Source organism: Lipophrys pholis, assembly GCF_963383615.2.
Source record: "Lipophrys pholis genome assembly, chromosome: 7".
NCBI classification, from domain to species: domain Eukaryota; kingdom Metazoa; phylum Chordata; class Actinopteri; order Blenniiformes; family Blenniidae; genus Lipophrys; species Lipophrys pholis.
The window spans coordinates 12,093,825-12,116,719 of NC_137638.1; the positions used below are offsets into that span (position 1 = coordinate 12,093,825).

General features: G+C 40.7%; 1 protein-coding gene across 2 annotated transcripts; it reads right to left on the bottom strand.

Moving 5' to 3' along the window:
• Window positions 1-12,508: 12,508 nt before the first annotated feature.
• On the bottom strand, window positions 12,509-16,075 carry LOC308112498 (homeobox protein orthopedia B-like; the record flags this gene model as incomplete). Of its 2 annotated transcripts, none has more annotated exons than XM_080468059.1 (3): window positions 12,509-13,003; window positions 15,292-15,686; window positions 16,039-16,075. In XM_080468059.1, 3 exons carry the CDS (start codon window positions 16,073-16,075, stop codon window positions 12,509-12,511), a joined length of 927 nt encoding a protein of 308 aa, XP_080324185.1. The 2 variants fall into 2 exon arrangements, with proteins under 2 accessions (XP_080324185.1, XP_080324184.1); XM_080468058.1 differs by having other exon boundaries at window positions 16,000-16,075.
• Window positions 16,076-22,895: the final 6,820 nt, after the last annotated feature.

The following is a 22,895-nucleotide window of genomic DNA, read 5'->3' on the forward strand; positions in this document are numbered from 1 at the left end:
CTTTGTGCTCCTGTATTTCTGGACTGATCATCACCTGTGTGTCAGACTTTGCTTATTTCACAGGTCTGAATAAAACCTGCTGTTACACCGTTTCTTTTTGACACGTGGATTCTAAAGTGACCATTTATCCATCTTGCATGGGGAGAATCAGCCATTAAAGCGGCTTCACATTGCACAGAGTGAAGGAAAAACAAGAGCACCGGAAAGTCAAAAGATGCAAAAAAAACTTTTAGCAATTAAAAAAGACCTCAGTATTGCAACATCATGAATAAATCCAGAAAAAGAGGATTTTTCATAGAGGAATGAAAAGTTTTATAGTATCGGGTATGAATGATTTGTGGCTCCCTGAGGCTAACAAAATGTTGTTCATTGGGTCAAAGATGTTCAACATTCTTCATGTCAATCATACTTGATGCAACTTTTCATCACTATAGGTTACAGAGAATTAAAATGCACAACAGTAATCAAAATGATATAATCTAATTTAACAAAAACAACAACAGTGACATGAGTCATATATTGTGCAACAAGAAGCTCAAAATGGGGCCATAGCAAGACCATGAATAGAGAAAGGAAAAAATGAGATGCTGTGATGTAATTTGTTTTGCAAACGTATGATGATGAGACTAATTTGGGGTTCTGCCACTGTGAAAGGTCAAAGTCAGACGTAGTCGAGTGTAAGAGAGGGCGATCCTCCACACATCTGATGGCGCAGCCCTCACTTTCTGAGCTAATTAAAAGCAACATTTTCTCACATTGATGAAGGTCTGAGATGCCATGCTGAGGGATAAAAACTACAAAACAAAACATAAATAGATGTAATGAATGGAATTTAGTCCAACAGCTCTACAGGCTGTTGTGTTGCAGTGCTGCTGACCTACTCAAGGTGTATTACTTTCATTTGAAAGCCAGTAGTCAGTGATAATAATTAGTTGTCTGACAGAGTCTTTGTGTTGCATGGATGTCTGAACCTATTAGCCGGGATCTGGCCCTTAAAGTGAGTTTTGCTAATGTGAACGACAGCGGCAAGGAAGGGAAATGTTAGCAAAATGCTATACTGTGTGTGTGTGTGTGTGTGTGTGTGTGTGTGTGTGTGTGTGTGTGTGTGTGTGTGTGTGTGTGTGTGTGTGTGTGTGTGTGTGTGTGTGTGTGTGTGTGTGTGTGTGTTTGTTTGCCCCTTGGCAATTCAACACAAAGGCCCTGATGTGTGTGATGCAGTGCTACGATATTTGCTGTAATCAGTTACATCCAATTTATTAAATGAATCGATAGATTTTAATGAACAAGAAACCCCACAGTGTCATTAGAGTGCTCTAAATGATGAGCAGATACATCAATTTACTCTGTGCTGGTCTATTTGCGGAGTTCATTTTTTTAAAATCTGATTTAATCTAATCATATCCAATCTCTTTCCCTCAATTATCACCATTGGACCCCTACCCTTTTCTGAATGACTGAATAAACATTGCATGCTTCCCAGAAATAAACTCACTGTCATTGTAGATGTGTGTTTTCTTAGGGTACTCAGATTCCACCCCACAATCCAAAAGCATGTCTTTGAGTAAACTGGTGACTATAAATTGACTATAGGCATGAATGTGTTTGGGTGTCTGTCTCTCCCTGTGTGCGTGTGACCAGTCCGGGCTGAAACCTGCCTTCACTCATTGTCACATGGGATTGGCTCCAGATGCTGAATACAGAACAATAATGGAATGACTGATTGGATAGACAAAACGTGTCACAAATTAAACAAATCTAAGTGGAGGTGCCTGCAGCCTCCGTCTCAGCAGGATTAATACTACAACACCATCTGGTGGTAAATATTGATACAGGTTCTAATAATGTTCCTATTGCCATGCAAAACCGTGCACACAGGTCCGAGTGAGAATCTCAAAAGATGTATACAAATTTCTTGAAATGCATATGACTTTGTTGAATAGAATTGTGTTAGAGGTTGAAAAAAGAAAGAAAATAACTTAAGTTAAATTTAAGAGCTGTGATGCAAAAAGTGGCTGCAGCAGCCATCGCAGACATGATCGCCTCCAACTCCATGTGATCAACAATAAATCCCAGTGATTGTTGACTCCAGACGTCAGAGTCTTAACCCTGTCTTAAAGCCCAGCGTGCAACCTCCTGCTGCACACCTGCTCCCTGGCAAATTCAGCACTTATTGCTAAGTATTTTTGCTTTGCCTTTTGTGGCGTGTCCTCTGCACACGCGCACACACACACTCCTTGTGAGAGTCTGTCTGTCAACACAGTGGCCCAGCTTGGCTCCCCTTTACAGCCTAACTGACCCATTCATCTCCTGCGGGGGCTGTAATGAGTTGACCCTCCCCGTTTGGACCGACCTGACAGAGAGAGATTACTTTAAAGTCTGCATGGATTTTCTTCCTTGCCCCCCTCCTCCCTATTCCTCTCCCCTGAAAGTGGTTAATTCAGGGAGCATTAATGAGGAGCGATGGATAATACACTCTTCTTTTAATTACCTTGCAGCGGAGTTCTTCAGAGGAGGTCCAGTGACGCCCCTCTGATGTTGTCCTGCTTGTTGGTTTGCTGTTGCAAGTTGGAGTCTTCCATTCAAAGCAGTTTGAAACAATAAATCTTAATAAAAGATTTGCATTTATAGGCCTAAATCTGAAACCAAGGATGCATAATATCAACCTTTACATAAAGGAAAGGGGTGCTTGGTTTTGCATTTCTGAAGAGCTTGGTAATTACATTTTGTTTTATTGTTTTGTAGTAATACATAAAATAAAAAGAAATAATAAAACAGCATATGATGTACTTTTTGATTGCTTTAGCCGGGTGTTAACAAAACACATAACAGACGGTGCATGCAGATAGTGAGAATAATTCTACATAATAGTATAATTACAGGGTGCAATGTGCAATGTTCTTTTCTTAAAGAAACATGATCAGACAGACTGACACAAACAAAGAACAAATTTAAACAAAGACAGAATGACCCAGATAATCTAAAAAAAAATCAAACGAGGTGGTTTTCGGTCCTAAGAAAATTAGCAAATAGTTTTAATGTAAAGAAGTTCAGCTAAAATCCGTCATGTGTTTTCTGTCCTTTTAGCTGATTTATTATTGTGATGTCTGATCTTAAACCATCTTCTTGAAACATGGCCAAGTGGAAAAGCACAGTTCAATATATAAAGTTTGACAGTGGTGTGTCTCCTTGTGAGAAAACACTCCAGCTCTACTGTGTGCAGTATAAAGTCACTAAAGCCACAACTGGGCAGAACAAACCAGGATAAACCACAAACTGTAGCCAGCCAATCACAAGGCCAACACAAGAGAACAGACAACCATTCACAGCCCATAAATAAACCTCACATAGGAGAAGAACATGCAGACGACACAGAGAGAGTACAGTCATTTTGTATGATGTCCTAATGGGCACAGCCTCAAGAGGATATATTTCAAACAGGAGCTTTGAACTCATGCTTGTGGTTGTTTCTTTTTCAGTTCTCAGCAGAAATGATACCACAAGGATTTAGCTATTTTGTAATTCATTGCTTTGATGATGGAGTTGTAATTAAAGTATACATAGGATCTGCATATATATTAACAGCTGAGCTTCTTCTGTTTATTTGATCTTTAAGATAAATTCAATGTTACATGAGTTGTGCAAATGTTGTTTGAGGAGGAGTTTCCATCTGTCACTCAACTGGACGGTCCCTTATTTTTTTACGGTTGCATGTCAGTGGCTTCCTTATGATTTAAGCTTCTGGTCTTGGTGTATACAGAGCCAAAGTGGGGGAAGCAGGGTATATTTCATGCTGAGAGAATTACTGAAATAATGAAAATTTGCACTATAGCTTATAAACTGTGCTCTGAGGAAATTTGTGCCAGTATTTTTTTCCCTTGTTTCAACAATGCTCCTTGGCTATAAACTGTAGGCCATTGGAAAGCCATTTTAATTTTCCTTTAAGTGGTGCCACATTTGGAAGCAATTTGTGGAATGAGCAGCAGAACTGAGCATGCATGTGGCACCAAAAAAAAAAAGGAAAAAGTTCTCTGCTAGGGACAAGCAGTTCTTTATTACTGTTTATTTAATCTTCTTTGGAGCTTCTGGTACCTTGATGTGCTGACAATCAGGTGTTGAATTGACACCTCTCAGTGCAGATAAATATCAAGATGAGATTCTGGGACCAAACTCTCTCCTCCTAGATGACAATGTTTGTTCTGAAGACTGAGTTGTGAGAAACTACTTCAAATAGATGCGTTCTGGAATTATGGAGAGGAGAGCATGACTGGGAATCCGTCCAAACCTCAACTGCATTGAGCATGTGTGGGATTAGATTGATCCTGCTGTTCATCATGGAGTGACCCTGACTAATCTGTTGAAAATGTGGTTGGAAGAATGTGATCCATCCTGTTGCACTGTGCGAGCAGGCTGGTGACCACCATGAGGAGAAGATTCCAGGCTCCTATGTCTGTGTATGGTTCATTGAAACACCGATGAAGCTTCTGTTTCATAAATATAATGGTTATATTGCCAGTAAATCTTGTTTATTCAGACTTTGATCATTAAATCCCCTGAACACCAAACAACTGCAAAAAGAAAATCATGTTTGGCATTGGCAGAGAAGATTTGACATTTGTTTAAGGGAGCAAACCGCAAACTCAGCAGTGATGGTCATCCCTCAAATGCATATTCCTTAAAGATATGTTACTGGTGAAAAGGGAAAAAAAACAGTATTTCTAATGGTAGTGGGTTTATTTCTAAGAAATGTCATTATAACCGACCAATAATCAACACATCAGACTTCATTGGTGCTTCTTGAATGACGTGACAAATAGCATCAACTTTTGTTTTACTGATGTATTGAGCCAATTTCAGCAAGACATTATTTCTTTGACTTAGTTATGGCTGATTGTATTCAATTTTTAGATATGAAATGCAAATAGTGTCCCATCTATAATTTGTCATACCAGCATCATGAAGACTGAGGTTGTCAGAGAGTTGGAGTCTTACATTGTGCCATTAGGGTGTAATATGAAGTTTCTGCACACTATGAAATAAGCCTGTTTTAGGCAGGTGGGTGGGCCTTTGACACTCAGTAAATGTGTTCCTTCATCATTCAGCCTCCACTGTGGTCTAGCCAGTTTTATCCAGCCTAATAAACATTGATTAGTCCACATAATCAATTCACTCAATGACAATGATTCAGTGCACTGCATAAATGTATTGACCGCAATCAGCTATAAACAGCAGCCTCTTTTTCAGGCATTTTTCTGTTTTATCAGCTATGCTTTGAATAGACAATAATTGTGTGATTCTTTTGAAGAGTTAACAGACATATTTCATCAGGTGATACCGAGATGACATCACATTTATTGACAAGCTGTCTTGATTTTTTTTTTTTAATTAAAAAAAATCAATAATGTTACAAAAAATGACAACAGTCTGCTCAACCCTGGATCGACCAGAAGGTGGCAATGTTCAGCTTCTGTTGAAAGCCAGGAACTTACAGTAAAGGCTTTTTGTTGGTCTATGAGCCTGAAATAGTAGACCCTAAATGCAACGTGTGTCCCATAAGTCAAGAATGATGTGAACAAGCAAAAAAAGATTCAAATTGGGTAATTTAGACGAAAATTAAAATCACACAATTGATAAATGTTGTAGCTGCAAAACTCAGTTCATTGACTGGTTTTAGAGTACGAAAATAGTTGGGTCAGGCTGCTTTCAAAGTAAAATCCTAAAACAAATCCAAACATGTCAGTTGAGATGAGAAAAGTTTTGGGGGAATACCGTAACACACCTCTCTACTCATATGGTTTCCAAAAGCACCATCTTATATCACACAAGGTGCCATGCAATGTATCATCTTTCTGTAGACAGCTGAATACAAGAAAAAGTGCAATAGGAAAACCCCATCGTGAGACATGTAACTTTGCTACTCCTGGGTTCTGAGGCCATGCATGAACAGGTCATGTAATGAATGTTGATAAAGTAGAAAAGCCGGTTTAATCAGGACGGATCACTGTGCAGAGGTGGAGAATGTCAGAGAGAGCAGGCACAGCTGCTTAGTGAGAAATCCAATATTGACTGTCGGGATAAATGTCCTGCATATTCTCTCATCTGTCCCAGGGGCCGTGGTATTATGCCTCTCACGTTAGCACTCCTAATTGGATTAAAAATGGCTTGTTATTGGGAGAAAAATGACTGAAAAAACTATCATGATTATTGCCTCTCAACAATGTTGGCTCCCAGAGCTGAAAAGGTGAAGTAATTGTTTAGGCTTTGGAGAATGTATGGCTATTAATTTATTTGATATTTCTCGGATGGTTGTAAAATCAACTCTACCGTGTGTGTGCGTGTGTGTGTGTGTGTGTGTGCGTGTGTGTGTGTGTGCGTGTGTGGGTGTGTGTGTGTGTGTGTGTGTGTGTGTGTGTGTGTGTGTGTGTGTGTGTGTGTGTGTGTGTGTGTGTGTGTGTGTGTGTGTGTGTGTGTGTGTGTGTGTGTGTGTGTGTGTGTGTTTGTTTAGACATGCAATTTATGCATGCATGCATGGATGTGAGTGCACGTGTGAACAGAAATGAAGCAGACAGATCCATCAGAGGTCCACTGGGTTTTGGTTTGTGTACCACCAGGAGCACCCATTAACAGAAAATAAATGCTTGACGTCATAAAGCTGACAGAATCTCATTCATACTGACACTTGGGCTAAATTACACATAAAAGCACTGATAACATCATCATTAAATATTGATTTTTAAGGCTGCTTGAAACAAAAACACATCCATAAATGATTTGCAGATGAGGGAATTTGGATGGAGCAGAGTGAAGGCTGTGATTTAAAGCGAGGCAAAGACGTCTTGTGGAAAAAAAGATGGACAGAATAGAAGTGGAAGAAGAAAATGTGAGAGTAAAGAAAGGGGGAGAGAAGCGGGAAAGTAGAGAGAGGCAGAGGGTTGGGGGAGTAGAAAGAGATTTAAGGCTGAGGCTCAGAGCAGATGTTAGTGTTGATGATGATGGATGTAGGTTGTTGAGATGCAGAGTTGTTATCATGAGAAGCACTCGCAGCCTCCTCACAGCACACTTTCCCCCCAGATGTCACTGTGTATGTGTGTGTGTGTGTGTGTGTGTGTGTGTGTGTGTGTGTGTGTGTGTGTGTGTGTGTGTGTGTGTGTGTGTGTGTGTGTGTGTGTGTGTGTGTGTGTGAGATTCAGCAACAGAGTCAGGGCGTTACAGACAATGAAAGAGGCTGAAATGAGCAAACTACATGCTCAAATTAGACTCTAAATCTACTTTATCTACATTGGTTTCTATGGAATTGGAGTTTGTAATCAACCAACAATATTTCCTCCTCAGTCTGTACCCACATAAACTACAGGTAATTACAACAATGAAAAGAAGCAATGTGATACAACAAGCAACAGTTTAGAGTCTGATTGACTCAGATGAGGCTAATGAACAACTATCTATTGCACAGTTAGGCCAAGATAAGGTGAAAGAGGATCGTTCTCTAAAAGCCTAAATAGGATTAATATGAACATTTCACCTTTATCCCACCCAGGAGGAGAGGTTACATTCTCTTCCATTAAACTATGTATCACTGGGTTACCACACAAAACCTGCAATAATCCAAATGCACTGAAAGACTCCGGCTTCACTTGTACACACAAGGCAGCAGGTGGTCTTTGGTGTGTGTGTGTGTGTGTGTGTGTGTGTGTGTGTGTGTGTGTGTGTGTGTGTGTGTGAATGGGACATGTTGAGTGGTGGTAACCCGCTCCACACTCTAACCAGATAAAAGGTGCAGGACAGAAACATGTCGGTAATTGATTGCTAATTAGTTCCTTTGTTGTTGTCCATTGTGTCCTGACAGAGCTTTGCCCCTGGGCTGCCTATTCACACACAGCCGCTGTGGCTATGCAGCAGGAAAATAGACAAGGAGTGAGTCCATAATGAGACAGACTGATGTGATCCCTGCAGATGATAGAAGCTGCTTCAAAAGCTCACTGTAACTGGACAGCTAGATGCAAACCATGGAATAATTTTATTATTTTTTACGGAATATTTCTTTGGACTTTTTGGATTTCTGTGAGTTATGGTGATACAAATGTCCCTCCACACTGTTCAGCTTCTGTCTTTTGGACCCCCACCCACACACATCTGAACATTGTTTTACAGTATATGTGCTGCAGCAGATTATTTGTGCCATTTCCACTAAGTTACAATACCCACATCTCTCTCTCCCTCTCTCATCAGTGCATGAGAAATTACCTAATGAGGAATGGGTCGCACATTTCCACAAACTCATTAACCCACGAGCGAGTGAGACTAATTGCACCGTTTGGGTAATGTGATTTCACATCTGTTACTGCAGCCCAGGACACAGTAGTCAGCACAGGGCCGGATCTGGTGGGCTGATCCACACGTAGAGCTGGTTATACCAGAACAAAACATTACACACACACACACACACACACACACACACACACACACACACACACACACACACACACACACACACACACACACACACACACACACACACACACACGCACAAAGGATCACACCACTGCAGCTATCCCAGCCTGGATGGGTTGAGCAGCCGTCAATTTGTCTGTGGTTGCCGTGTTTGATCAACTGTCATACAGATATCATGTAATTGCATGCCTCTGCAGGGTGGGGACTCATGCACTCATATTGAAAAGAAAACAATTATAAAGCACTGGCTTTAAATTACACAGAAAACATTTCATAATTAAAAAGAAATGTGGCATTTTTCTGTGGGTTTTTTTTTTTTTCTTCTTTCCTTTACTCCCTAAAGATGCAGATTTATCTTATCTAATACTTGGGCTGATAGGCCAGGTCAGCGCATTTCCAATTGGATTTGTATTCTCCTGGAATGCATTTTGTATGAATTTGTGCAAACAGCTGATATCAAATTATATTTTATTGTTCATTCAGTGTACATGAAGTGAACCGTTAATTTGCCCAAGGAACAGCAACTTACAATTGCCTTGAGGTTGTTGTTTTTATCCCAATGAATAAAACTGCATCAGGCCATCGTGTACAAGCATAATGTTCTCTATGATGCACTTTGAAATAGCAAAGAGAACAATGTCAACATTGTTTTAAATGTTTGTTGAAAAAATACTTCTTTAGGCTGATTGCATTTAACAATCTCTCTCCCTCTCTCTCTCTCTCTCTCTCTCTCTCTCTCTCTCTCTCTCTCTCTGTGTGTGTCTCTGTCTCTGTGTGTCTCTGTCTCTGTCTCCGTCTCTGTCACACACACACACACACACACACACACACACACACACACACACACACACACACACACACACACACACACACACACACACACACACACACACACACACACACACACACACACACAAATATGTAAGCAGAGAAATAAATGAATTTTCCTGGGCCTTGACTTGGGTTGGTATTTTCCATAATTCAGTAAATTACAGCAAACAAATTTATGTTAATAGAAAAGGTGGGAACCAACTGTTTAATATGGGGAAAGTAATATACTTTTGTTAATTATGATTAATCCTTTGTTTAACCTCCCAGCATTGTTACAGAAACTCCAATTATAAGTTTACAGGCAGTGGGACTGCTTATGGTAATGCCATATCTCATCAATTACCATCCCGTGACCATAAATTGGCCTCAGCGCTGGAAACGAGATGAGGTTAACACGCTGATTAATTTGAGCTGCTGTGATTTCAGGCCCAAGTTGACACTTACACTCTTTGACACAGACAGTGAAGTCTGCTCACTTTCATAATGAAAAAAAGTTATTTACTTCATCCAGAGCTGAATGTGAGTTACAGACATGGATCTCCACTGATAAGGGGATTTTAAATAAATGTCAAATGAGACCAGGGTGTGCAGGTCAAACTAGTTATGAGTGTTTATCTGTGCTCTATTTTGCTGTGACATGCATGTAATTCAAGTAAACCTCATAAAGTCTAATAAGTGTGTGTACCTGATTTTGGATGATAATGACTTTATAGTCATTAAAGATAGTTGTGTGGCTTCATTAACATACAGCGCATCAATATTGAATTATTTAAAAGTTACAGCAGTCAAAACTGCGTATATTACCTCGAGGTCTATTGTGCATTTTCTTTTCTTTTGCTCGATGTTGGATTTCAGATTTCAGCCCTGTAAGTGTACAGCTAAATCTGCTGACATTCAGATTTACCTATGCTTTGCGGAACACTGTGAGGGATAATTCATGTTTATTTCATAACAAAGACTCTCTGGAAGAATTGCAAAACATTTGTTTGCCTTATCGTGTTATTAAGTAGATATCTATATGCATGGACAGGAATGTTTATAATGTATTAGGGGGTCACGCTAGGTAAGAATCACGAGTTCTCAAGGTTTTGCTGTTACCTTTATCAGGGAAAGTCTGCTACTTTCATGGTCCTATATTCTCAACATGTCTGTGCTTGTGCAGGTGAATGCTTCTCTAAGGCTTTGCAAAAGAATTTTACTGTAAGCCAATCTAGTTAAAAATGGAACACATTTTATGCCTTTTTATGCCGCACACTCAAGGCTAAGATGCTCAACAAACCATGACTCCTTAAAAGCCAATAATCTAATGTAATCCAATAGATTTATCACAACAGATCACAGATGTTATAAAATGTCAATACAGCCACACCAATCAGCTGGTAACACTTGATCAGGAGAATGATGATGATGGTGGTTGGAAATTTCCACATTTGTTCCAACCTAATAATGTGGGTGAATGGAGGTCACAAAAACGTTTGTCTTAAACAGTGAAATTGGTTCTGCCTGAACCCGAACAAATAATAACATGATTTTTGGATTTTAAAAATCTTATATAATCTAGGAGAAATGTATGCTATTTTGAAACATTTCAAAGATCCAAATTGTGAAATATGTGTGTGATGATGTAATTAGATACTTTCCGGTATAGGTTTATACAAATTAAATGCATACAATACAAGGTATGCAAATTTTATTATTTTAAAAGATGTGTTGTGTGCAAATTTCAAATTGTAAAGTTTTTCAGTTCGTGCCCCAAATGGTTAAATATAGAGTACACGTTCTGATCCAGATGTGGTATTTTGACCAATTCAGCGGGTTATTGAAAGAATAAAGTGGCCAATCATTGTATCGATATTGTAATAAAGTTGTTTTAACATTACTGATTGAGTTCGGTTCACAGAGAAGGGTGGAATGTCCTTAAGCTCTACAGAGAAGTTAAAGAGTGTGTTCAAAGCCTCTCTCTTTAGTTCCAGTCTTTCCAGCCTGCTCCGTGATGACCGTCATGGCTAAAAGCAGTGACCGTCACATCACGGCTCTGACATCTTTACCACTGCTGTCTGCCACTCTGAGATCAGTCACCCTTCATAAAGCGCTTAACCCTGTCACCTCGCCTACATTGTAAAAAGACTCTGTAGGTCACTGAGCAATGACTACAGATAAAACAATACACAACACGCTGATATTTTGAATACAGCTGCAAAAATGTGAGAACACAGGTCAAATGGATTGTATAATCCCCCCAAAGTGCCACATGTAATAACACATCATCCACATTCTAAACGCGTGTGTGTTTAAATTTAGTTGAGACATACATCATTCTTGTTTTGACATTCTTGAAAATTACTTTTATTGTTTCTTCATTTTAAATTGGTACAAACCCGTCAACGTGGTGCATTTCGATGTAAGATCAAACATTTAAGAAATGTGTCAAGTAATAGCACATACAATAAGTTAAAACATGTCACAAAAAAGACCAGCGGGTACATAGCAAGAATGTTTTATCTATACAAAACATCCCTCAAACAGAGTAGGTACTGAAAGATCAGTGTTCTTGTTGTTGTTGTTTTTTTTTTTTTTTGTTTGTCTGTTTTTTCTGTTCCCGTCTCGTGCAGGCGAGACTGAGGTCACCGAACAAAAGCACCGGAACAGTATGGGTGGGCACCATTTTCTCCTTTTAATTATTAAATCCACGTGCACAGCGCATGCCTGAGACCCAGTTCAACAGGATCCCCGTCAGTTTGGTGCGTGTGTGGGAGACTGTCACCAAAAAGTGTACCCGATCTCATAAATAACCGTTTGACATAACACAACGTCACCTGAACACAATACTGTGTGCGTAAAGACACACTCAATGAAAACGTAAATACGACGATTGTTTGGCTCTCAGTAATTCGGGCCTATAGACTAGATCATTACAATAGTATTTATCATCAATGGTTGATAAAATCCTTTTGAATTAACAAGATAAATAACCATAAACCCATGTTTTCCTTTCCATTTGTTCATCTAGGTTGTCCTTTTTTTTTTTTTTTTTTTTAATCACCGTGAAGTCATATTCATCTCCATTTTCTCACATTTCAGGCCTGATTAGCTCGCCCGCTCTCTCGTTTTGATCTAAATAGCGGGAGTAAAAACTGAAGAAAAAAAAATTAATAAATAAAGAGCCGCAGAATGGGGCTGGTAGAGGGGGTCGGGAGCAGGAGGGTGTGCTGGGGTTTGGGAGAAATCACTAAGTGAAACTCATGGACACTGTGTGCTCCAGCGCTTTGCGCCTCAGTGACGCAATGCTTGTCCCTCTCCACATGTCACTGTCCGGGGAGCTACACAGTTGCGGGGAGCCCGTTACGTTCGTGGGGCCGGAGAGAGAGGCCGACATTCCGGGGAAAGGCGTCTGGTAGAGGTGGGACTGCAGACCGGAGCCGTTGGAGGATAGGCCGTTGGAGAGACCCATGGAGTTTGGCGGCGGACCCGGGCCCAGGCTGCACTGTGACAGAGATTGAGCCATGCCCGGCTGGCGACCCAGGGCCGGTGGTAGCTGCAGCTGGGAGACTCCCGGCATGCCCGTGGCCCAGCGAGAGTCGTTGGCGTGAAAGGAGCACAGGCTGTTCTCCATGGTGGAGAACTGCGGCAGGCCCGGCGTTGGGAGCAGCGTCCCGGGGGAGCGGAAAACATTGGTGGTCTTCTTCCTTTTCTTCCACTTGGCACGTCTGTTCTGAAACCAGACCTGAAAACACACAGAGAGCGGGGTGACATTAGACAGACTGAGAAACAGCTACTGGGAGCAGCATTTACAGTTTAGGAGCAGCAAGGTGGATACCATCTATCGTGCGCTATTACGCATCCTACCCCACCTAAAATGTTGACATTGACATTTGAATTAGGTAATAATAAGAAAAATACTGGCATGTGTTAATGAGCTATTATTCCATGTTGTGAATTGTAGACGGGATTTGCTTCTTTAGCCTCTAATGAGTTTCCTGACTCCTGCTGGATTAAAGTCACTCAACAATATAATAAATGTAGACATTCCTATGATCAAGGATTACGTAACAGCTTTTGTAATTAGTGAACGTTTAACGTATTTCGAGGTAAAGTCTTTAGAGGATCAAAAGTCAATAGGAAAAAACATTCCAGTGATCCTCAGATTAATGATCTGATTCTGTGTGAGAGAAACAAAAACATTGCCGATGCTGTGAATTTAATTGTAAATTAACCACAAAGAGACGCGTATGAAACGCGCACGTCATGCGATGGTTTATTACTGCTGTTCTGCAGCAGTGATTCGAACAATTCATCTTTCTAACATCTTATTTACAGGCAGATTAACTGAGAATTGGCCCTGAATATCGCGCAGGCAGCAGTACAAATGGGCCGCATCATTGTAGACAATCCACGCGAGATAGAAAATAAACCCATCCACCAGCTTTCGAGAGAACCACAAAAACACACGAGAGGCGCGAGCCATGAGGTGGAGAATTCCAAAGATTTCATCATCTTCGCGTGTGATTAATGCGCGAGCGAGGCCGTGAGTCGATGCCTCCGTATTAAAAGTGAAATCTCGCTCTCATTCCGCTCAGCCAGCCGTGAAACGTCGCCCAAACCCATTACACTCGGGGGGAAAGAAAATGCAATTTCTCATTCCATTAAAAAAGTACAATATATTCTTGAGTCCTATTAAGACGTCGCTGATGGAGCATTTTAACGGAGAGGCTGTGAAGGCGCGCACGCACGCCGGGCCAACACGCCCACCGGCCACTGGTCGTGCCTGGCCTGCACTAATGTTTACCAACAGCCAGCAGGAGCCGGTCCGCACGGAACGGCACAGTGAAATAAAGAATTGATTATTAGGGTGACTAATTATTATAGTGGTTTCATTGCTTCCAGAGGGATAATTTGCATGAATTTCACATCACTGGTTAATAATCCGTTCACTGTTATAAATAAGATTGAAATTGGTTGATAATGCGTTTGGTTTATTAGAGCCTGTGGTGGCCTGTTTGTTTAAAGAATACACTGCGAAATGTTGTTCAATATGAAGCACAGCCTAAAAGATTTTTTTTTATTTACAATGTTCCTGAATACAAAACTATTAAAATATAACGTTTTTAATCAAATTAAGTACAACGTTGTGCTCATTTATGAAGAACAGTATTCGAGGTATGTTGTCCAATTGGATTTAAGGTGTCTCCCCCAATGTTTAACAGTGTTTATGCAACATTAAAAATACAGTTCTGTTATTTATTGAAGCCTTAATATGGTTCGTACAGTTACTGCAGATTTCATGATAATGTCAATTTTAATAAACAACAGACTAAATTAAACAAGCCAGATCTCGACAATTCTTATAGCTGTTGTGTTGCCACGTGATATTTCTAAAAACTGAAAGGCCAATTGACTCGATGAGGGCTAAATTCAGGCTTTTCATTCACAGAGATGTTTCAGTACCATGGACAGAGCCCTTAGTATATCAACTTAGATTTGTATAATTATTTAAAAGAACGTATCAATGGATTCTTGTGGATTATCTCAATAGTCTAATTCAGCAATAATATGTTGATTTCAGTTTGTTTTAATAACACCAATCGTTATAAAGGCAAATCACATTTCCACTGTTTACGCACAGTAATGTTTTCTCGATAAACCTCCTACAGGAAACGTTATTGGATCAGATTTTCCCACTATAAGTCATGTATTCAAATAATATATTCGACGCCATTTCCGTTGATAGACCAGCAATATTCGATATTTTACAGCCAGAACTTGACCACGACTGAACATATTTCTCCGGACGAGTATCTAAATAAAACACTAGTGACAAATATGTGGTTCAAAAAACACTGAGGGGAAACTGATCCTAACTCCTCGAGTGATGTGTATTCTATTCAAATGGATTAAAGCGGGGACATCTGGATATTTACAGATGCTTGACACAATCAAAACTGAATCCAAAGCCACACCCTGACTAAACCTTCCGCACTCAATGAAACCGAACACTTTGCACATAGATTTTACCTGAACTCTGGACTCGGTGAGGCCGATCCTCAGCGCCAGCTCCTCCCTCATGAAGATATCAGGGTAGTGGGTTTTGGCGAAGCTGCGCTCGAGCTCATTGAGCTGCGCCGGTGTGAAGCGCGTCCTGTGCCGCTTCTGTTTCTGCTGGCTAGCGGACTGACTGGAGTTCTGTTGCGGCTGCTGCTGCTGCTTCTCTTGCTCCTTTCCGTTCACCGGCATGCCGGCAGAGTTGGATCCCACTGTGGCGATGTCTTCTCCCGGCAGGAGAGTGGTCCCTTCCACAGAGTCTGAACCAGGGGCCATGTCTCCCGGATGCCCCTGATCTGGCACACCGCCTCCCAGCCGGCACTTGAGAGCCTCTCGGTGTCCGAGTAACTCTGCAGCATCCTTCATCCCTGGGAGGATGAGGAAGAGGGTGGATGTGAGAAAATACAAAGCAAACCTTGCAGCGCAGTGTCTTTAAATGAGATATACAGCAGAAACATTTGAATCTCTATATTGAAAGAGGCAGTTTTAGTATAATCAGTATGACACATTTATTAATAGCAGACAAAATTACACAGATTTTATTTTTTACTGTCAGATCATATCCCAAATAAATTGCTGTAAAGAATTGCCTCGGACAACAATAAACAATTTAGCTGTTAACACAATTAAATCACAGTCTATTTATCACTTCACAAATGAAACAAGAAGTTGGAATCTTACACTGGAGTTTAGGGCCGGAGTTTAGTGATGATAACTCACCGAGCCGAGCATCCAGGAGGTCGGCGTGAGATAGCATGGCGTACCGCTCCAGGGCGAAATGCGCTCCAAACAAATCCTACAAACTTTGGGGCAATTTAAAAAGTATATATCGTCTAAATGAACGAAAATTCGGTTTGTGGTTAAAAAGCAGGTCCCTTGCATTATAATGTCCTTTAGAGCGATGGGGAGGTGCTTATTAGTTGAAAGAACCCGTGAGCTTCCTCAAATAAGAACCAATCAGAGCGGGAGCTCTGAAATGTCAGCGACGTGACTCCCCCCTCTTTTTTCTACCCACACACGCGCAGGGGAGCGCGCGCGCACGAATCCAAGCGCGCACGAAACTCTACAATTCAATCCTCTGCCATTCAGTCCTCTGATTTATTAGCTTTTCATGCTCAAATTATTCCACGTTAAACATCTTAATGTGTTTGTTTAATCTCATATACCCGGTGCCATGACAGGACTCCTGTTTGTGGATGGATATACGTGTAAAATACTACGCGTTAGCGCGTGCAAATGCTCGCGTTCGTTCTCCAATGCAAACGGAGCTTATAGTAGAGTTATTTGAAGCAGGAAATGCGTTGCCATAGAATTAAAAAGGCATAAGAAATTTTAGTTTTTAATATCAGCAGTGTGTAAATTATACTGTTTACGCACAAGCTATGATTCAGTTATATAAAAAACAACAGCAAAATCAATTGATTTCTAAACAGAAAACCCCTTCCTGTTTTTCTTTTTCTTTTTTTTTTAAAAGGGAAGCTCATATGATCTACGCTACAGATTAGTATGTTTTTATTAAAACTGCACAGGAAGAAAATTAGAAACTATATACTGTCAGACCTCCTTTCAGCCCCTTGGTGCCCCACTTCCCTCGCCGTCCTTGGTTCACAAACAAAACGAGTGTAGCTCCCATTCCCCCATGGCACATGATTTGTGGAGACAAATCGAGGAAATAAATAAATAAACAAACGAGTACAGATGGATTTAAACCCTGTTAGTGATCGGCCGCTTTAACTCCCATCGACTTTTCATCAGCGCGGGTGCAATTAAAGGCATTTAGGCCCGTTTGGTTCAAACAAAATCAGACGTGGTGGACCCTAAACGAATGTGCCCCTTTAGCTGTGGTTCATAAGTAGGTTTATTATACAATTAACAGGACAGTCATTGATCTGTTCTCCACTCCTACTTCTCCAGACAGGGCTGGGTAGAGAGGGCTTTTGGCAGATGTCAGGGTGAGCTCGGTGAATAGACCACCGCCTGGGACTAAATAGGTTTCTTTGCGGCCGCACAAAGGAGGCGTCCGAGCGAGGACTCCTCTCTCTCCTCCCGCACCACATGGAGGCAGCTCATCTTTTACGCTCTTCAACAGCAATCTGCCGGGACGCAGGGAAGTAGCCTATATGTGGCACAGCGTGAAAACTTAAGGAAATGGACTGGTGCACGGTCCACTGAGATAAGGAAAGCTGTGACCAGCTCCCGGAGGTTCAGCTGAAGCAATCATCAGCAACAGCAGAGACTCGAGTCGTTTGATTCAGACGTGTAGACCAGGGGAGAGGAGAGGGACCCTGAGTTGGGAGTTGTAAGGCCAACCTTGCGTTTGTGAAGGGCCTGAGCCAGGAGAGATGGTGTGTATGCTTTGAAACATGTGTGATTTCCATAGTGTAAGGATGAATGCAATGGAACCTGTTCAAAATTAATTGAGCTCATTACGGATGGTTTTAAATATGATTATACTTCAAAAACATTTAGAACTGATAAAAAAATGTTCAGTCTAAAAAAAATTGTCAAGTAATTTTATTCGAAGCTAAGTGTACTGTATTTTTATTGTTTATGTCTGGTACCTGTATTATTATTATTATTATTATTATTATTATTATTATTATTATTATTATTATTATTATTATTATTATTATTGTTGTTGTTATTATTCGTATCTTTTTAATATTCAAATATTTTGCAAGCTATGTCCAATTTTGTGACAGCAACAACAACAACAACAATAATCACAATAATGGTGTTCAATGTTCACAATAGACATGACATAACATAGTTGTTAAATCAACTTTTGAGGCGTATTATTTAACTTGAATATGTAAAATCGCAATGATTTCTTAACTGCTGATATTGTGCATTGTAGCAGAGATAACAGTCCGGATGGCAGATATTATCTCAGCTGTCCGACCCTCAGACTGTAACTTATAGCCGTAATAAGAGGAACCCACTTGAAATGGGTCTATGTCTCACTCAGCCTCCCTAACTGGACCACATCAATCTTCCCCAGTAAAAACACACTCACATGCCATCCTCCCGGGTTAATGCGGCGCATCTGAGTGCGGAACGGATGTTTACACGCGAGGAGACACTTTTAATGGAAGCGCACCAAAAACAAATGCAATTTTGTAGAGCAATTTCAAAGATCAAGAATTCCGTGTCCACCCTCTCCGCGGTTTTTTAGCAATCAAACTGCGTTAAATCCATTGCTCATGTGGGTCTTTGCAGAACACGTTAGAATAATACAAGTAACAAAAGGCAGATGCGGGGAAAAATAATCTTTACACCAAAACTAAACTGTAACATGGACCGAAAGGCGAACTGGTGGTTCCATGTGTTCAGGCCTATTGGTGCGTCTCGGCATCTGCATTCACTCAGTTATAGAAATCTAAAAGGAAAATCGATTTTCCATCCGCGGAAACGTTTCTGTTACAAATCACATTGTAGTTTTGCGCAGGTGCTTTGACATTCGGAGGAATAAGAAGCACAACAAAGTGCGCTGCATCCGAGCCCGGCAGAAGCGAAAGAAGAGAGCCTCAGACAGGCAGAGCCATTAGAGGCTTTTCTCTCCGACCAAACTGCCTGGCTGCACCACCCGGCGCATCTCATGCCCCAATTAGACCCGCTGCCCCTCCGCCTGCTGCCCGCCACCGCATGAGCGGTAATCACGGCATCAAATAAAATAATCAGCAAAGAAGAGCCATTTCTTTAATGAGAGAGAAGAGGCGTGCGTCACGGAGGTGTGTGTGTGTGTGTGTGTGTGTGTGTGTGTGTGTGTGTGTGTGTGTGTGTGTGTGTGTGTGTGTGTGTGTGTGTGTGTGTGTGTGTGTGTGTGTGTGTGTTAGGTTGTGTGTGTGTGTGTCTCAGGTTATTAAAATGGCAATGAAGCTCACAATAGGTGTCATTAACACACAAATCTCATCAGTCGCTTAAAAAAAAATATCACATTACTGTTAGTAGCTGACCTCATGCTCACGTGCTCGGTGTTTAGGATGCCCAGATTATTTGTAATTAAACCAAACAGTCAGCAGTGAGCAATCTCAGGCTTGGAGCTGGAGGTGTAATAAGGTGCTTCATCAACATTACCTTTAACACCTCATGGCAGTCAAAATCAAACATAAAAGTGTAAGGTTACAACATGTTTACTAGTTCAACATACTCAAAGAAAAGCACACTCATGAATACTAACTTCGGGCTCCCATGTGTTGTAGTATGGATAAAGGCTATGTGGTAAGGAGGTATCCACTTTGGGAAAAGTTTGAAGTTACTGTTGCCTCTTAGTCAGACCTTGTCACTGTGCGACCTGCATTCCATCTGCTGTCCTTTGGTGTCTCTGACTGGCCCAGAGGGGTCAGTGAGACTCTGAAAGTCAAGTCAACATTAATGTTCATGTAGCTGTTATCTTTGTTGTCATTCATGCTTGTGTGCATAGCTTTATCTTTTGTGTTGATAAACACAGTTGAACAACTATTCTGAGAAAAAAACACAAAGAAACAAGACATTAACCAACACAGAGAACCAACACTAACAGATCAGAGTCATGTAACATACTGCGTTTCAATCAATTCAGATTTATTCATTTTAAATAGAAATAAGTTGAGCTGTCCACAGTAGTTCTAATTCGTTATGTGTTCCCCAATGACCCAGGAAAATTAATTAATTAATTGGCGATCCCTGCCCATAATCATGCAAATATCCCAAAACTTAAATGACAGATGAAAAACTATCCTTGCTGGAGTTTTTTCTCTCTTTTTTTTTTTTTCCTTGAATCCATGTTAAAGTTGATATAAGTCCAGACACATATATGGCAGAAATCTCATTAATGGTGAGTTAAAATCTGACCAGTCACCTTCTGAACTCCAAGTGGAGGACTTCACTATACAGTAGTTAAAAGTCACAGCAGCCAAAAGTTAGTGGAATATTATTGTTTTTGGTTTCGGTGTAACATTGACTTCATGGTCACATAATATAACATGATGTTCACCAAAACCTAAAGGAGCAGGAGCTCTGCCAGTATGCCAAAACACTCCTGTTCCAGTCCTGATAATTAGGGCACTTTACTTTATAATCAACATGTAACAACAGACTCAAAAACATCTTTTATCAAACAGTCGTTAATATGAACCAAAGCATCATTCTATTTTTTATGTGAAAATGGAACATTTTAGAAATATGGATGGCGCCAAAACCAAAACAAATCTTCTTTGAAATAGGTTTTGACAGCTTTATGGCTGAGGATATCTTCGGAGGTTTTGCAATACCGTTCTGATAAAAGCTTGATTCCAGCCTATCATGAGCCTTGTATGTTTTCATTACATCTTACAAGCGTTACAGAAAACAACAACTGCAATAATGTGCTTCCTCTGTTAGTTAATTTAATTTTGAAGCACAGATAATCAGATTTATTTAATTAATGCAACTTTGACTTTATCACACTCAAAACAGAAAAAAAATATTCAGCTAGATAGATTATTTCTCCCAGCTTGTGATTTGCCATATTTACACTCTGAGCTCAGTCCTTTAGCTTCTTCAGCTGGTGACAGATCGGATTCCCTCTCTTTCTTGACACCTTGACTATCCTTTTCAATCTCTGCTCAGCTATTAGAATATGTTCTTTCTTATGTCCGGTCATTAGTTTGCTCTGTTACCATCATCCAGAAGCCATAATGCATCATTGAAGGTAATGAGTGCCTTAAATTAGGGTGGCAGCAACATAAGACACATGGAACTAGATTCTCCCCCCCCCTTTTTTTTTTACTGCTGCCTCACAACGAACACAGTTTTATTCAAGATATGATCAGAGTCTTGATACTGACAATAAATAAGGCTATATGTGACTTAATGTCTTGTTACTTTAGTCAAATTAAAATAACTTTTTTCAATAAAGATACAAAAATGTAGATAGAATAACACACAGACATTCTCAGCTCTGCTTCATACGTGTGCTCCTAAAATACCAGATATAAGGGGAGGACTTGGGTCAGTAGTGTCTCTGAGTAGCTTGAAATTAGAAACATGTGCTGGTAATTATGAAACTGCAGCAAAGCCACATCATGCAATTTAATGCCTCAGCAAATTAAAGAATAAATGGGATCAGTCTCTTTGACCTTGCTCAGTCTGACTTGCCGAACTTGATCTACCTGATACTTTAAGTGTGTGACTCACTAATTCAGACACACACACACACACACACACACACACACACACACACACACACACACACACACACACACACACACACACACACACACACACACACACACACACACACACACACACACACACACACACACACACACACACACACACACACACACACACACACACACACACACACACACTGCTGTTTTGAGCCATGCCAGTTCAGCTCGTCTCTCACTCCACAAATTCCACACTTTTCCATCCATCCATTCTCTTTATCCTCCTCTACTCATCTCCTCCCTCTATCTCTCTATCGCTCCTCCTCTCCTCTCTATCCTCTCCACCACATTTCTACTGCTTCTCTGCAAAACACGGCACACCACCCCTCCCAAGATTAATTGATCATCAATTTAGCTCTAATTTGGACCAAGTCAGCTGGTAAATGGGGCAGTTTTCCCTGATTGTTAGTGAAATGTGTGCAAGTACATTGATAAATTTTGATTATTTATCAATTACAACCAAATGAACTAAATCTATTGAATAAATTCTAGCCTGATTGCCATAATAGAGTTTGAAAATATGGCTATTGATAATGATTCCGGCTAATAGTCTTTTCCGGCCGCGGTTGCCGGCTTGTCGGAATGACAACACAAAACTCATTTTTCACAGAATCAGCTGAGTGAGTGCGAGGCCGATCTTTCATTAATCAGTCACATTACGGAGCTGATACGCCGTAATACGCGACGCTTTCCTCAGAAAGACTCAAACACTTTGTCATATTTTATGTCAATTACCAGTCATTTGGTTGTGTTCCATCAAGACATCTTGTAATAGTTAACATATGCTAAGGTAAAGCTCCCCGTCCCGCCCCCCGGGAGATGAGCCGGAGGATGCAGGCTCAGTGTTTGGGGGAGACGGGGGCTGATGATGAAATGGGTCCCGCTCTTAATTTCTTATTTTCCGGGTCTGAGGCGCTTATGGGAAGGGTGGGGCACGGGATTTTTTTTTTTTTTTCTAAATGGACCTGCCACCGTGTTTTCCCAAAGTTAATGGAAAAGCAGCTTGCTGGAAAATAGGAGAGGGAAAATGGAATTAGGTTCAGAGGCTTCCACACACAATAACAAGGGATAACTATGAGCTACGGGCCTATTTCCACATAGACATACAAATTAGTGTTGTCATTTCCTCACAGCCTGACGCCTTTAACAAGAAGTGTGCTTTTGGTTTGATTTTCAGAAATGCGTCCTGAATGTGACTGACACGATTGCATGGCATGGGATTGCATTAAAACTGATCAGGAATTAAGGAAAATACTATTACATATAATCCATGTAGTGTTCATTGAACAGAACTGATTTGATCTTAACGTTGCCCTCTTCAGCCTGACCGCTCGGAATAAAGGAAGGAGCTGAAGTTACTGCGATATCAGCCTTCCTTTTTAATCA